This window comes from Solanum tuberosum, unplaced genomic scaffold, assembly GCF_000226075.1.
Source record: "Solanum tuberosum cultivar DM 1-3 516 R44 unplaced genomic scaffold, SolTub_3.0 scf00039, whole genome shotgun sequence".
In the NCBI taxonomy this organism is placed as follows: domain Eukaryota; kingdom Viridiplantae; phylum Streptophyta; class Magnoliopsida; order Solanales; family Solanaceae; genus Solanum; species Solanum tuberosum.
The window spans coordinates 2,308,736-2,322,871 of record NW_006238968.1 but is presented as its reverse complement, the minus strand read 5'-3'; the positions used below and the strand labels follow the sequence as shown (position 1 = coordinate 2,322,871).

Sequence of the window (14,136 nt, the reverse complement as noted above, 5' to 3'; positions counted from 1 at the left end):
TGGTTGTCGGTTAGAGAATCTCCCACATAAACTATATTACTTTATTGTATGAGTAAAATTGAGTTTGTTATTGCTTTTTGTTTAACGAACTAAGTTGTTTTCTACTGTTTTAAAGGCTTTCTATATATTGCATGTGTTTTATTGCTTTATATTGAGTTAAGTTATTCAGGAGTTGAGTAAGGCCAAGGTAAGTGTTTCTTTCAGATTCTTTTCAAGCTTAAGTTACGTTTAGCATTCCAACTCGTATACTCGTACATTCAATGTAGTGATGCCAGTTGGCCTGCATCTTATTGTGATGCAGACGCAGGTAACCAGGATCAATATACAGCGCTTCGTTGATCCAGTTGAGCACTCAGAGTCAGTTGGTGAGCCTCCTTGCATTCTGGAGGACTCTTTTTATCATTTGCTTTCAGTATTTCATTGTTAAGATGATCGGGGGTCTTGTCCCGACATCCCTCTTTGTTTTAGAGGCTTCACAGACAGTTAGTAGTTCAGTTGTCTTTACATTATCATTTCATATGTTAAGACTTGAGTTGCCATTTTGGCCAAGTTGAATGTTGACTTTTAAACATTTAAAGTTATTTTATTAAACCATTGAGTAAGTGCATTTGATCATTGTAATAATGCTTAGAGTCTTCCGCTTAGTAAGTAAGTCAGGCCAAGGGTTCACTTAGGGCCAGCAATGGTTTCGAGTGCCAGCCACGTCCGAGGTGTAGGCTCGGGGCGTGACAGGTCAAGTGAAAGATAATGGGGTTTTGCTCCTGCTATTACAGTTTTTAGGATAACTGATTAATTACCATAAATTGGATAGGATATGTTGGCCTATTTTTGTGCAGTATTTCGACATGACAAGAGCGTGAAGGGGTTTTGAACAATTGTTATAATGCGTCCTTGCCTACGGATTAGTCGATATATTTTTACAAATTCTACTAACTACAATAATTTCACCCTCCATTAATTTGTGATTTTCATGAATAAATTGTCAATTATTGGGAAAATTTGGATTTGGTATTAGTGTATTGTGTTGTGTGTAATACTTTACCTTACTAATATATTTATTTTTATTGCAGATCACCTTGTCAAGTTTACTAAATTTTATTGACGGGCTATGGTTGAGCTGTGGAGATGAAAGAATCATAATTTTCACAACAAATCACATAGAAAAACTTGACCCTGCACTGCTGCGACCTGGCAGAATGGATGTGCACATTCACATGGCATATTGCACACCTTGTGGCTTCAAACTTCTTGCTGCAAATTACTTGGGGATTAAAGATCATAAATTTTTCAATGAAATTGAGGAATTGATTGACATAGCCAATGTGACACCAGCAGAAGTGGCAGAGCAGTTGTTGAAGGAACATGAAGTCGAAGATTCACTTAAAGGGTTGATTAATTTTCTTCACAAAAAGATGAAAGAGAAGAAGAGGCCATGGAAATAACTCAAATGGAGTCAGTTGATGAGAAGAAAGAAAGTAATGGAAATGGGATTAAAGAAAACTAGTAATAATCCATATCACTTAATCAATGATTAGAAGATTAGTTTATATAATTTTGTAATCGTTAACGATCAAGTAGTATGCCCCCCTTAAGAGTACTATTATATTGATTGATGAACAAACAGAATTAGCTGGAATTTCGTATTGCTATTACTGTATTTGGTTTATGAGTGTTGCAGATAAGAATATAAATCATTTTATTTACAGATTCTTCACGCTCTTATAAACTTTTTCTCGCAGACTCTGTATGTGATGTTAGTTTCTAAGCTATGCAAGCATGACCTCAAACAGCTAGTTTATCTGTATATAAATTATTCCCTCTGTTCTACTATTCCAAATGATTTTCCAACAAATTTTGCATTTTCCTCAATTGCCATTGCACCTATTTCCCCTTACCTTCTTGTAGATCGGAAAAAAAATAAAATAATTCAAGAATCAATATACTGGTTACTATTTTATCACACATAACACTCAAGCAAAATCTTGAAGCATTAGTAGAATTAGGAGTTTATGGAATTAAATTTAGATAAATTCATAAATTCAAGAAACAATCCAGGATTTAATTCACTTTTCTAATGTTTGACTATTAGAAACAAGTCATATGTCTGATTTGGAGACCATAACCCTATTTATAATTACACATAGTTTGTTTGTTTCTAATTTGTTTGTTTATCGTTAAATTAGTTGTATCTGCATATCTATACATAAAAACACATATTTTATGATGCTTCTTACGAACATTTAACTTTAAGCATTAAGTTGACCGCCTGACTATTTCGATTCTATGTTGCTCGGACCCTAAAAAATGTGGTCGTCATACATGTGTCAGATTCTTCAAAAGTTCATTGCTTTAGAAAGGACCAACATAAACTCGACAATCATTACAAAAAAAACTGAAATTTGCTATGAAATTTGTTGCTAAATAGCTCATATCTAGCACAATTTTTTGATAATATGTAGTGACGGATATTGTTGTTTAGCTACAAAAAAATTCCACTACTAATCCATGTATTCTTAGTAGTAAATATCTTTTAAGAGTCCAAGCAACATAATTTTTAGTTTAGTATAAAATATTTTATGATAACAAATACCATAACATGCAACTATCATTATATATATACATAGATGTGTGTCTGTGTGTGCAAGACATTACCTCTTCATTACATTCCATGGCGATGTTGAAATTCTTCTCCTTCTCAAGCTTACTAATTTTAAGTCAATGGATGTTAGGTGATAACTTGTTGCCCAAATAAATTTCAGCAGCTTCATAAATTTCGTTGTTGACAAGGCCATCAAATTCGGCAATCACCATCGTTAGCTGATTCGAGAACTTAGTGAACATGTTTTTGAATCCAAAGAAGAGATATTCATGGAGTTCCAAGGGGTTGTAGTCGTGGATTATCGAATGAACCAATATGGTTGTCACAACAATAGAGCCTACTGTTGATAAAACAATCTTGGCCAAGGCCATTTTCGATTCTGCTGATGAAGAGGACATAATTTTTAAGGGTTTTTTGGCTAGTGGATATTAGTGTTATGCACCAAATGTGTAAATAAAAATAGTAACCTATATATTGATGCAATTTCCATTGAGGAAAATGATAAATTTATAGTAAAATCATGTGAAGAAAGAAAAACAAATAAAGTGAGAAATTGTCCAAAGTAGATAGGAAAAATTGTACTAAGACTAACATTAATAGTAATAGTTGGTATTGACTATGACTTTGAAACTTTCCTTAAATAAGGGACAGCTACCCTTTGGGTGCGCACAGGGTAAAACCTCCGCTACTATGCAATTGCTCGCAAACAACATAGGAGAGGTAACCCGCACTAGGCAACCCAGTGCGACGAGCTCGACCAGAAGGCAAATCCCTTACTTACGCTGGCAAGGGGTTTCGAACTTGAGACCTCCAACATAGAAGTCCCAAGCCCAAACCACTAGGCCACCCTGAAGGGTACTTTCATATAAGCATAGTGTACTCCACTATAGTTGGAGATTCCACAAAATCCAAATTTTATTTCTAGTACTTTGAGCTTCGTTTGCTTGCCATTCCCATCCTTGGGCAATCTTCTTTATAGCATTGCTGACTTTATTCTCTTTCACCTTGTGTTCCAATATTGCTATGAAACTCACCTTATTTCCCCTATTGAACTCCTTCAAGCAGATAAGAAGGTAGTCCAATGCAGGAAAGATCTAACTGATCATCAAGAACAAATGAGGGATCATAGGCACGACCCTATATTGTTTGAGCAGGAAAAGTCATTGAAATTGAAACTAGAAAAATGGAGCATGATTGAGGAGAGCATAAATAGGCTGAAATCTAGAGTCCGGTGGCTCCAATTAGAGGATTCTAATTCTGCTTATTTCTTTGCAAATATGAAGAATAGAGGAGCTCAACAAGGCAGACTTACGTTTAGCGAAGGGGTGTCAAGCGACACGCTTCGTCGAAAAATTTACAAAATATATATATATATATTAATACTATGTATAAAGCTATATGTAAAACAAAATGATGTTACTTGATACGAATAAACTAATTGCATGTTGGTTCACCGTCTGCTTTTGGTGTTTGAAGTCGGGGGTTCAAACCTCAAACTAAGCTTTGTTTTGAAAAATACAATATACTCATAAAAAAAAATTATGGTCGAGTAGTATTGAACCCAAGACCTCTTCTAGCTTAAAACTAATCTAAACCAATGAGTCAAGGATGTCAGTTTCTGCAAGTCACTCTTGCTTTCTACAAGTTCACTCTTGCTCTAGGCATAACACTAGAGCAAAATCTTGAAGAATTAGTAGACTTTTATGGAAATAAATCTAGATTAAATTTAGATACATTCATAAATTCAATAAATATCAAACCCAAATCAAGATTAAATTTTTTTAATTCCAAGATTTGGATTTAAAGCGGAGTCCAATTTCACATGAGCTAGTCCATTGAGTTGGTCTTCAAATAATGAGCCCGCTCAATTACGCCAAGGCCCATGCCACATGTCAAATGACATGACGCATCAAGTCAAATAAAGGACAAATAAAATGATGTCACGTATTAAAATGATGTGGCACTCCTAGTCATATTAAACACCAATCAAAGGCAAACAAATGTTCTAAATTGACATGTCTTGGCCAATTAAATGTGACCTCATCAAATGAGCCAATCAAAATCAAGCAAGAGAGTTAAGCTACACTTAAATAGTCTACCTTCTACAACTATAAATAGGGGTGTTACATACCTCTCAAGGGAGACACTCAAAAGAATTGGGAGAAGGCATCCGTAACCAGCAGATCATCTAAAGAAGAGGAGAGAACTACATACATCTCTCTAGAGGCGATCTACAAGTTCTTCATCTCTGATGGTGATCCATAAGTTTCTATAACTCCATATGTGTGATCAAAGTCTAGCTCTATATTCTTACAAAATTTTAAATAACAAATGATTCATCAACTCAAGAACAAGCAAAAACCTTGAGTTGATGGTCGTGATCAGTGTTGTGAAAGGCGATCGCCTCGTCACCAATGGCGAGAGGCGAGGCGATCTTCAAAATCCTTTTAGCTTTGTGGCGAGGCGATCTTCAAAATGCGATGCCATGATGACAAAAGGCGAGAGGCAAGAGGCGAGAAAGGTGTCACCATTTGTATTTTCCTAAAAAAAGGCGAACAATTTAGGATTTCAAAAGTTAAAAGGTAATTTTAGGGTTTTCGACCAGACTCCTCCGGTGACTAGCCAGACTTTTCCGGCGACTCCAAAGTCTAACCAATACATATTTCTTCTTTTCATCTTCATATTTCTTCGTCCTCTATTTCTTTTTCCTTCTTCTTTAGACTTTAAAATCACTTCTACCTTTGTTTTGACTTTTGTTATGTTTTTTTCTCATTCAAGTTCTATTTTAGTATGTGTTATCTATTTTCAGTTTTTGAATTGACATATTTGCTAATATGTTATTGTTATTGAGATTTTGATTATTCACATATGCAATTAAATATTTTAATTTTTTAGTATTAAATGGTGCCGCACTTTAAAAAGGCGAGCACCTCGCCGCTCGCCTCGCCTTGTGGCGAGGCAGACTCTTGTCGCCTTTTAGCGTCTTTCGCCATCCAAAATACTGGTCATGATGATAACAATAAAAGGATTACGTCTTTATATTTAAGATTTCATAAAGATTGTGATCCACGCACATTATTGAAATCAAATATTAAATATTTGTCGCTATTTTTTTGTCTTGATTATTACATTTTCAGGAATAAAAATTTACTTGTTACACACCCACTAGCCAAAAAGCCCTTAAGAAGCATGCCCTCTTCATCAGCAGAATCGAAAATAACCCTTGCCAAGACAGATTTATCGAGAGTAGGCTCAGTTGCTGCAACAGTCATGTTGGTTCATACGATAATCCACAACTACATCCCCAAGGAACTGCATGCATATCTCTTCTTTGGACTCAAAAACATGTTCACCAAGTTCTCAAATCAGCTAACGATGGTGATTGACGAATTTGATGGCCTCGTCAACAACAAAATTTATGAAGCTGCAGCGACTTATTTGGCCAACAAGTTGTCCCCTCAAATCCATAGACTTAAAATCAGTAAGACCGAGAAGGAGAAAATTTTTAACATCGCCATGGAACGTAATGAGGAGGTAATTATTTGCACACACAAACACACATCTATATATATAATGATAATTGCGCCCCCAAGGCCTAGCTCAAGTGGCAAAAGGTGGAGGATCTGTGACTTAGGTCGCAGGTTCAAGCCCCACACCATGCAAAGCGAAGCCCGGTATTTAAGTGGAGAAGGGTAGAGGGGCGGGCCCATTATCCACCGAGTTTGGAAGGCTGTGATTGGTCCAAAGGGCGGGTCACAGACGGATTTCTCGGTTATCAAAAAAAAAATAAAAAAATAATGATAATTGCATGTTATATTATTTGTTATAATAAAAGTTTTAGATCAAACTAAAAGTTATGTTGCTTGGACTCTAAAAAGATACTTACTACTAAGAATATATGGATTAGTGGTGGACAAATTTTGTAGCTTAACAACAATATATGTCACCACAGATTATCCAAAACTTGTGTTAGCTATGAGCTATTTAGCAACGAATAAGCAATAAAATTTGTAGCAAATTTCAGTTTTTTTGTAGTGATTGTCGAGTGAAAATATTGGATCCTTCTAATGCTATGCACTTTTGGAGAATCTGACACGTATATAACCACAATTTTTAGGGTCCGAGCAACATAGAATACAAGTAATTAGGTAGTCAACTTAATGCAAAAAGTTAAGTGTTCGTAAGAAAAATCATAAAGTATGTGTTTTTATGTGTAGATATGCTGATACAACTTCTAATTTAATGATAAACCAAACAAAATAGAAACAAACAAACTATTTGTAATTATAAATAGGGTTATGGTCTCCAGATTAGACATATGAAATTTTTTCTAACCGTCCACCATTAGAAAAGTGAATATCACTTCCCTTAAAATTCACGTCTTGATTTGAAAAATTGTTCTATATGCATGGGTACTCAGGTAAGCTTCCACATTTAATTTGCCTTCGTAATAATTTAACATAATAAATCTTTTGAAGATGATGCTATTTTCTAATCTTAAGGTTTTATTCCAGCAGGTGATAGATGTTTATAATGGACAGTCATTCAAGTGGATTTGGCTCTGTAGACAAGTAGAGTCTAAACACTTCTACAACCCCAGAGACATGGATTCGGCTTAGAAATTTGTAATAAGATCCTTTGAGTTAACATTTCACAAGAAAAACAAGGAAAGATGATTTGTTTACATAACATGTGGAAGTCGGTGAATTTTAATTATCCCACCACTTTTGAGACAATGACCAGAAAGACATGATCTTGAAGGATTTGGAGAGATTCATGACGAGGAAAGAGTATTACAGGAAAGTAGGGAAGGCATGGAAAAGAGGGTATTTGTTGTTTGGTCCTCCGGGACGGGGAAATCTAGTTTGATAGCTGCAATAGCGAATTATTTAAACGTCGATTTATATGATTTGGAGTTGACTGCAGTGACGAGGAATTCAGATTTAAGGAAGTTGTTGGTTGCCACAACCAATAAGTCAATTTTGGTGATTGAGGACATTGATTGTACCATTAACTTGAAAGCTAATTTGATTAATCGAGCTATGTATGTTCGTTCAAATGATTTTCATCAGTCCGAAAGCACAGTAAATTAGTCTTATATTTTCTGTTTCCTATCTTTACTATTCCTCTTTTTGTGCAGTATTTCGACATGACAAGAGTATGAAGGGGTTCTGAACAATTGTTCTAATGCATCCTTGCCTACGGATTAGTCGATATTTTTTTACAAATTCTACTGACATGGAACCACAATAATTTCACCCTCCATTAATTTGTGATATTCTTGAATAAATTAAGTGTCAATTATCGGGAATATTTGGATTTGGTATTAGTGTAGTGTGTTGTGTGTAATACTTCACCTTTACTAATATATTTTTTTTATTGCAGATCACCTTGTCAGGTTTACTAAATTTTATTGACGAGCTATGGAAATGAAAGAATCATAATTTTTACAACTAATCACATAGAAAAACTCGACCCTGTACTGCTGCGACGACCTGGCAGAATGGACGTGCACATTCACATGGCATATTGCACACCGTGTGGCTTCAAACTTCTTGCTGCCAATTACTTGGGGATTAAAGATCATAAATTTTTCAAAGAAATTGAGGAATTGATTGACATAGCCAATGTGACACCAGCAGAAGTAGCAGAGCAGTTGTTGAAGGAACATGAAGTTGGAGATTCACTTAAAGGGTTGATTAATTTTCTTCACAAAAAGATGAAAGAGAAGGAAGAGGACAAGGCTAAGAAAGTGGAAATAACTCAAGTGAAGTCTGTTGATGAGAAGAAAGAAAGTAATGGAAATGGGATCTAAGATGAGGAGGAAGAATCCATATCACTTAATCAATGATTAGAAGATGGTTTATATAATTTTGTATTCGTTAATCTGATGTAAACGATCAAGTAGTATGTCCCCCTTAAGAGTACTATTATATTGATTGAAGAACAAACAGAATTAGCTGGAATTTCGTATTGCTATTATTGTATTTGGTTTATGCGTAGTTCAGATGAGAAAATGATCTCTCAGTCCATTTAAAATTTGAATAGGAGAAAATAATTCTACAACGATTTCCTACATTTTATTTACAACACACGGACTGAGATGACTAAACAAGCTATATAATAAATTTGTCCTAAAATAGGGAAAAGCAATGATCTGAATAAGTTGATGTACCTCATCAGATCACAATGCCAATGCTAATCAACATGCAACATCTCCGTTTTGTCTCTAACTTTTGAGATTCCTTCAAATTGAAAGAGAAATATATGAAGATTTCTCCCAATCAAATAATGCAGTTTCAATGGTTTGGTATATTCCAGAAAATGAAATTAGCAAGTTCCAATTCATCAACTACAATCTCATCCTTAACAACTTAACTATAATCAGAAAACAGAAACCATACCAATAGTTGGAGTGGTTAGTTGTCACGTTCTCTAATATAAAACAACAAAAATAACATACCCAGTGTAGTTCCCATATGGTGGGGTGTGGGCAGGGAAGAGTGTACCCAGACCTTGCCCCTACCTCATAGGAATAGAGAGACTGTTTCTAAAAACCTCCCAGCTCATGAGGTAACTCATATTAAAGAACATAAGGAAGAAGTTCTCTAATATACTAATCCTTATTTTTTTTCTAATAAATGATATATAAATTTACTCTTACCCGGCCTCCAAAGCCTAGCTCGAGTGGCAAAAGGTGGAGGAATTGTGACTTAGGTCACAGGTTCAAACCCCACACCATGCAAAACGAAGCCCAGTATTTAAGTGGAGAAGGGTAGAGGGGCGGACTCATTATCCACCGAGTTTAGAAGGCCGTGATTGATTCAAAGGGCGGGTCACAGACAGATTTCTTGGTTATCAAAAAAAAAAATTACTCTTACCTGTTGTGAATGGACTGATTTGGATTTGGAAACTATATAGATTTCAAATGCTTAGATCCCGGGCGGTAAAACGGTTGCTTTGAATAGTAGGAAAATCAATGAATCAACTATATCTCAATCTAAGCACTTCAAAAATGACTTCAGATTGAAGTCTTTTACACCAAGCGCTAAAACCTCAATACAGAATGATAATTATTTTATTCTCATATGTTGATTGTATTTCTGCTCTTCTGTTGTAGAAAGTTTCAAACTTTGATTACTAATATTCCTTTTTTGTGGAGTTAATGGTAAAAAAAGAACACCTAAACCATCACTTTTTTGTAAGTTTCACACCTCAATCATCAATGGTTCTCTTTACTTATCTAAACTATCCATCCTTTTATCAAAACACACATCGATATTGAGATAACCAAATATTAACTTGTTCCCCGTGAAGGCTAACTTAACATCCATGAGTATTTTAGTACAAACTGACTGATAGTTGAAGCACGAAACTCACAAAAAGGTGATAGGTTAGGTAGGTATATAGAACAATAAATAGTTGAACAAAGAAACAAGAGATTGAAGTTAGGGCTATCATTACGCAGAGTCAAAGCACTGTAACTCAATTTACAGATCATATAAATTAGGGGAAAATTACCTCACTCAAAATTAGTCGGCCGGAAAATCAATTAGCTGAACGGGGCCAAATCGGACAATAATGGATGCCGCCGATTCCGTGCATTTCATTAATCAATTTGCTGGTGCTGCCGGTTTGATGACGAATTCGCCGCCGGTGGAGAAAACTATTTGGGTTTACAGTCTGATTTTTGAGTACCAATAGTTAAATTTTGAAACTTTCTGATAGAGGACATTTAAGTAAAAATATTTATTATAATTGAGTAAACGTATATAATAACACTAGTACGTATTTTATTTATATAAAATAGTGCGAATATAAAGTAATATTCTCAAGGGGACATACAACTTAGTCGTTTAATTCAGATTAATTAATACGTACAAAATTATATAAACTATCTTCTAATCATATGATTAAGTGATAGGGATTCTCACAGCATAGTTCTCGTATAATATTGTACAATTTACCAGATATATTTTTTTATTATTTATATAGATCAAATGAGGCGCTACACCGCGTGAAATTGGATCAGACAAACTGTTTTTTATGTGGATTTAAGTACTTTCCCCATTTGGTAAGTCCTTTTCTTCCTCTTTTTCTTTAATCTCATTTTCAACATTTTCCTCCTCCTCATCAACAGATTCCACTTGTGTTAATTCCACTTTCTTAGCCTTAACCTCTTCATTCTCTTTTATCTTTTTGTAAAGAAAATTAATCAACCCTTGAAGGGAATTCTCAACTTCATCTTCCTTCAACAATTGCTCTGCCACTTCTGCTGGGGTCACATTGGCTATGTCAATCAATTCCTCAATTTCTTTGAACAATTTATGATCTTTAATCCCTAAGTAATTGGCAGCAAGAAGTTTGAAGCCACAAGGTGTGCAATATGCCATGTGAATGTGCATGTCCATTCTACCAGGTCGCAACAATGCAGGGTCGAGTTTCTCTATGTGATTTGTCGTGAAAATTATGATTCTTTCGTCTCCACAACTCGACCATAATCCATCAATAAAATTCAGTAAACCTGATAATGTCACCTACAAAACAAAATGGCGTAGTCACGGAAAGTATAACGATACACTAATACCAAATCCAAATGTCATACTACCCCATAAATTAAAATGACAGAATACACAACCAGACATTTAAGTTTGACCTCAGCTGATAAGTAAACGCTCCAACTTTGAATATGCAAATCTAGACACCTCACCTCTTCTCCGATGTGTAGGTTGAACACTCCAACTTTGAATATGCAAATCTAGACACCTCAACTCTTCTCCCATGTGTAGGCTGAACACTCCAACTTTGAATGTGCAAATCTAGACACCTCAACTCTTCTCCCATGTGTAGGCTGAACACTCCAACTTACACCGTCATCATCTAGACACCTCCAAATTTATGTGTCACATCAGCATTGGGTGTCCATGAGACGCAGTAGAGACGAGTTGGAGTGTCTAGATGTGCACTACCAAAGTTGAAGTGCTTCCTTGCCAATTGAGGTGAAATTTGAGTGTATGCTTATGTATTACACTATTTAACTAAAATACATAGCCCTAACTTTTTATTGTGTCTACAACTTGTAGGAATAGTAAGGAAATGGAAAATAGAAGACTAATTTACCTTGGTTTCTTTCATACCAAAACCATTAATTGAATGAACAGTAGCTCGGTTAGCCAAGTTATCTTGCAATTCAATGGTACAATCAATGTCCTCCACCACCAAAATGGACTTATTGGCTGTGGCAACCAACAACCTCCGTAACTCCATGTTCCCCCTCAGCGAAGTCAACTCCAAATCATATATATCAAAGTTCAAATAATTCGCCATTGCAGCAATCAAACTAGATTTTCCGGTCCCTGGAGGACCAAACAACAAATACCCTCTTTTCCATGCCTTGCCAACTTTCCTATAATAATCTTTCCTCTTCACGAATCTCTCCAAATCTTTCAAGATCATGTCTTTTTGATCTGATTCCATCGCGATTGTCTCAAAAGTGGCTGGATGATTAAGATTCACTGGCTTCCACATTTCGTGTAAATTGTACATTCTCTCGCAATCCACAGTGTGAATCTTGATCGTCTTGTTTACGTGTTTTTGCAATTTTGCTTCTTTCATGATGTGAGGCAAATACGAATTAAGGACAAGGTCCTTGTTTTTCTTGTGAAATGTCAGCTCAAAGGACCTGATTTCAGATTTTAGAGTGGAATTCATGTCCCTGGAATTATAGAAGTTTGTAGACTGTGTTTGTCTACAGAGCCAAATCCACTTGAATGTCTGTCCATTATAAACATCTGTCACCTGTTGGAATAAAACCTTGAGATTTTAAAAAAAAACATCGTCTTCACACGATCTATTACGTTAAATTATCATAAAGGTAAATTAAACGTGGAACCTTACTTGAACTCGTGAATACAATCGTTCTTCAAATCAAGACGTATGAATTTTAAAGAAAGGCGACTAATTTCACTATTCCAATGGTGGATTATTAGGAAAAAGAGTCATATGTCTGACAGACACGGACATTCAAAAATGTTGTTGTACCCGTGTTGGATCCTCTGCATAACTTTTCAAGAATCTGATGCATACCCGTCAATATTTTTGAAGAGTTTAGGCAACATAGCTTCCAGTTTAGACCAAACTCTTTATGATAACAAATAATATGACATGCAATTATCATTATATATATGTGCAAGACTTTACCTCCTCAGTATGTTCCATATCACATATGTCTAATGTGGAGAGTCTCTACATCAGACTACTTCTAGTCTAGGTGGAACCGACCCTAAAAAATGTTGTCACTTTTGTGTTGGATCCTCAAAAAAAAAAAAACTTTTGAAGGATCTGACACACACATCAATATTTTTTAAAGAGTCCAAGTAACAAATGGCTTCAAGTTTAGACCAAACCTTTTAAGATGACAAGTAACATGACATGCAATTTTATATGTGCAAGACATTACCTCCTCATTACGTTCCATGGCAATGTTGAAATTTTTCTCCTTCTCAGGCTTACTGATTTTAAGTCGATGGATGTTAGGTGACAACTTGCTGCCCAAATAGGTCTGAGCAGCTTCATAAATTTCATTATTGACAAGACCATCAAATTCGTCAATCACCATCGTTAGCTGATTTGAGAACTTGGTGAAAATGTTTCTAAGTCCAAAGAAGAGATATTCATGGAGTTCCCGGGGAATGTAGTCATGGAATATCGAACGAACCAACATGGCTGGCGCAGCAACAGAGCCTACTGTCGATAGAAAAGTCTTGGCCAAGGCCATTTTCGATTCTGCTGATGAAGATGACATATTTTTAAGGGTTCTTTTGGCTAGTGAATGTTAGTGTTATGCACCAAATGTGTGGAAAAAAAAATAGGAACCAATATATTGATGCAATTGCAATTGAGGAAAATGGTAAATTTATAGCAAAATCATGTGAAGAAAAGAAATAAAAAATAGAGTGAGAAATTGGCCAAAGAAAATTGGAAAAAATTGCACCAAGACTAACAATAGTGGTAGTTGGTATTGACTATGTAGACTTTGAAACTTTCCTATGTATGCCCACAAGAATTTCCTTATAGTTTACGTCTTTCGCCAATATTTTATATATTGGTTAAATAGGAGTATTATTTTTATGTGCTCTAGTAAATTTAGAACACTCTTAACGAAATTTTTTTACTTTACTACTATCATCATGACATGTTCCTATTTTTCCAATTCATAAAAGGTAATATAGGGAAAAATGCAAAGTCAACATGAACATAGGTTATTGGAAAATAAGCAATTAAATACTATATAGTATTTATTTTTCTCCGACTTGACTCTAAGTTGAATATTGGGTCTTTCTGAAGTGTAGATCGGGGTGTTAATTAAGGTAATTAAATACTATATAGTATTTAACGCGTTTGAATGAAGAAAATTAATCACCAGTCATATTTTGACCCGTCTAAAGTTTGGTTACGTCTTTATAAATAACGACATATTCAATGTAATTTCACAAAGTGAGGTAGTGACGGAGTCAGAATTTTAATAAGGGGGTTCA

General features: G+C 35.2%; 1 protein-coding gene across 4 annotated transcripts; it reads right to left on the bottom strand.

Annotated features, from left to right (window-relative positions):
• Window positions 1-5,654: 5,654 nt before the first annotated feature.
• LOC102595731 (AAA-ATPase At3g50940-like) lies at window positions 5,655-13,506 on the bottom strand. 4 transcript variants are annotated; one of them, XM_015306873.1, is made up of 5 exons: window positions 13,059-13,506; window positions 11,720-12,397; window positions 10,121-11,136; window positions 8,775-8,844; window positions 5,655-6,070 (listed from the first exon to the last, which is right to left on the bottom strand). In XM_015306873.1, the coding sequence occupies exons 1-3, from the start codon at window positions 13,401-13,403 to the stop codon at window positions 10,654-10,656; spliced, it is 1,506 nt and encodes a 501-aa protein (XP_015162359.1). In that variant the 5' UTR covers window positions 13,404-13,506; the 3' UTR covers window positions 5,655-6,070; window positions 8,775-8,844; window positions 10,121-10,653. The 4 variants fall into 4 exon arrangements, with proteins under 4 accessions (XP_015162359.1, XP_015162360.1, XP_015162361.1 ...); XM_015306874.1 differs by having other exon boundaries at window positions 5,655-6,056; XM_015306875.1 differs by lacking the exon at window positions 8,775-8,844 and having other exon boundaries at window positions 5,655-6,056.
• Between the last annotated feature and the right edge of the window lie 630 nt (window positions 13,507-14,136).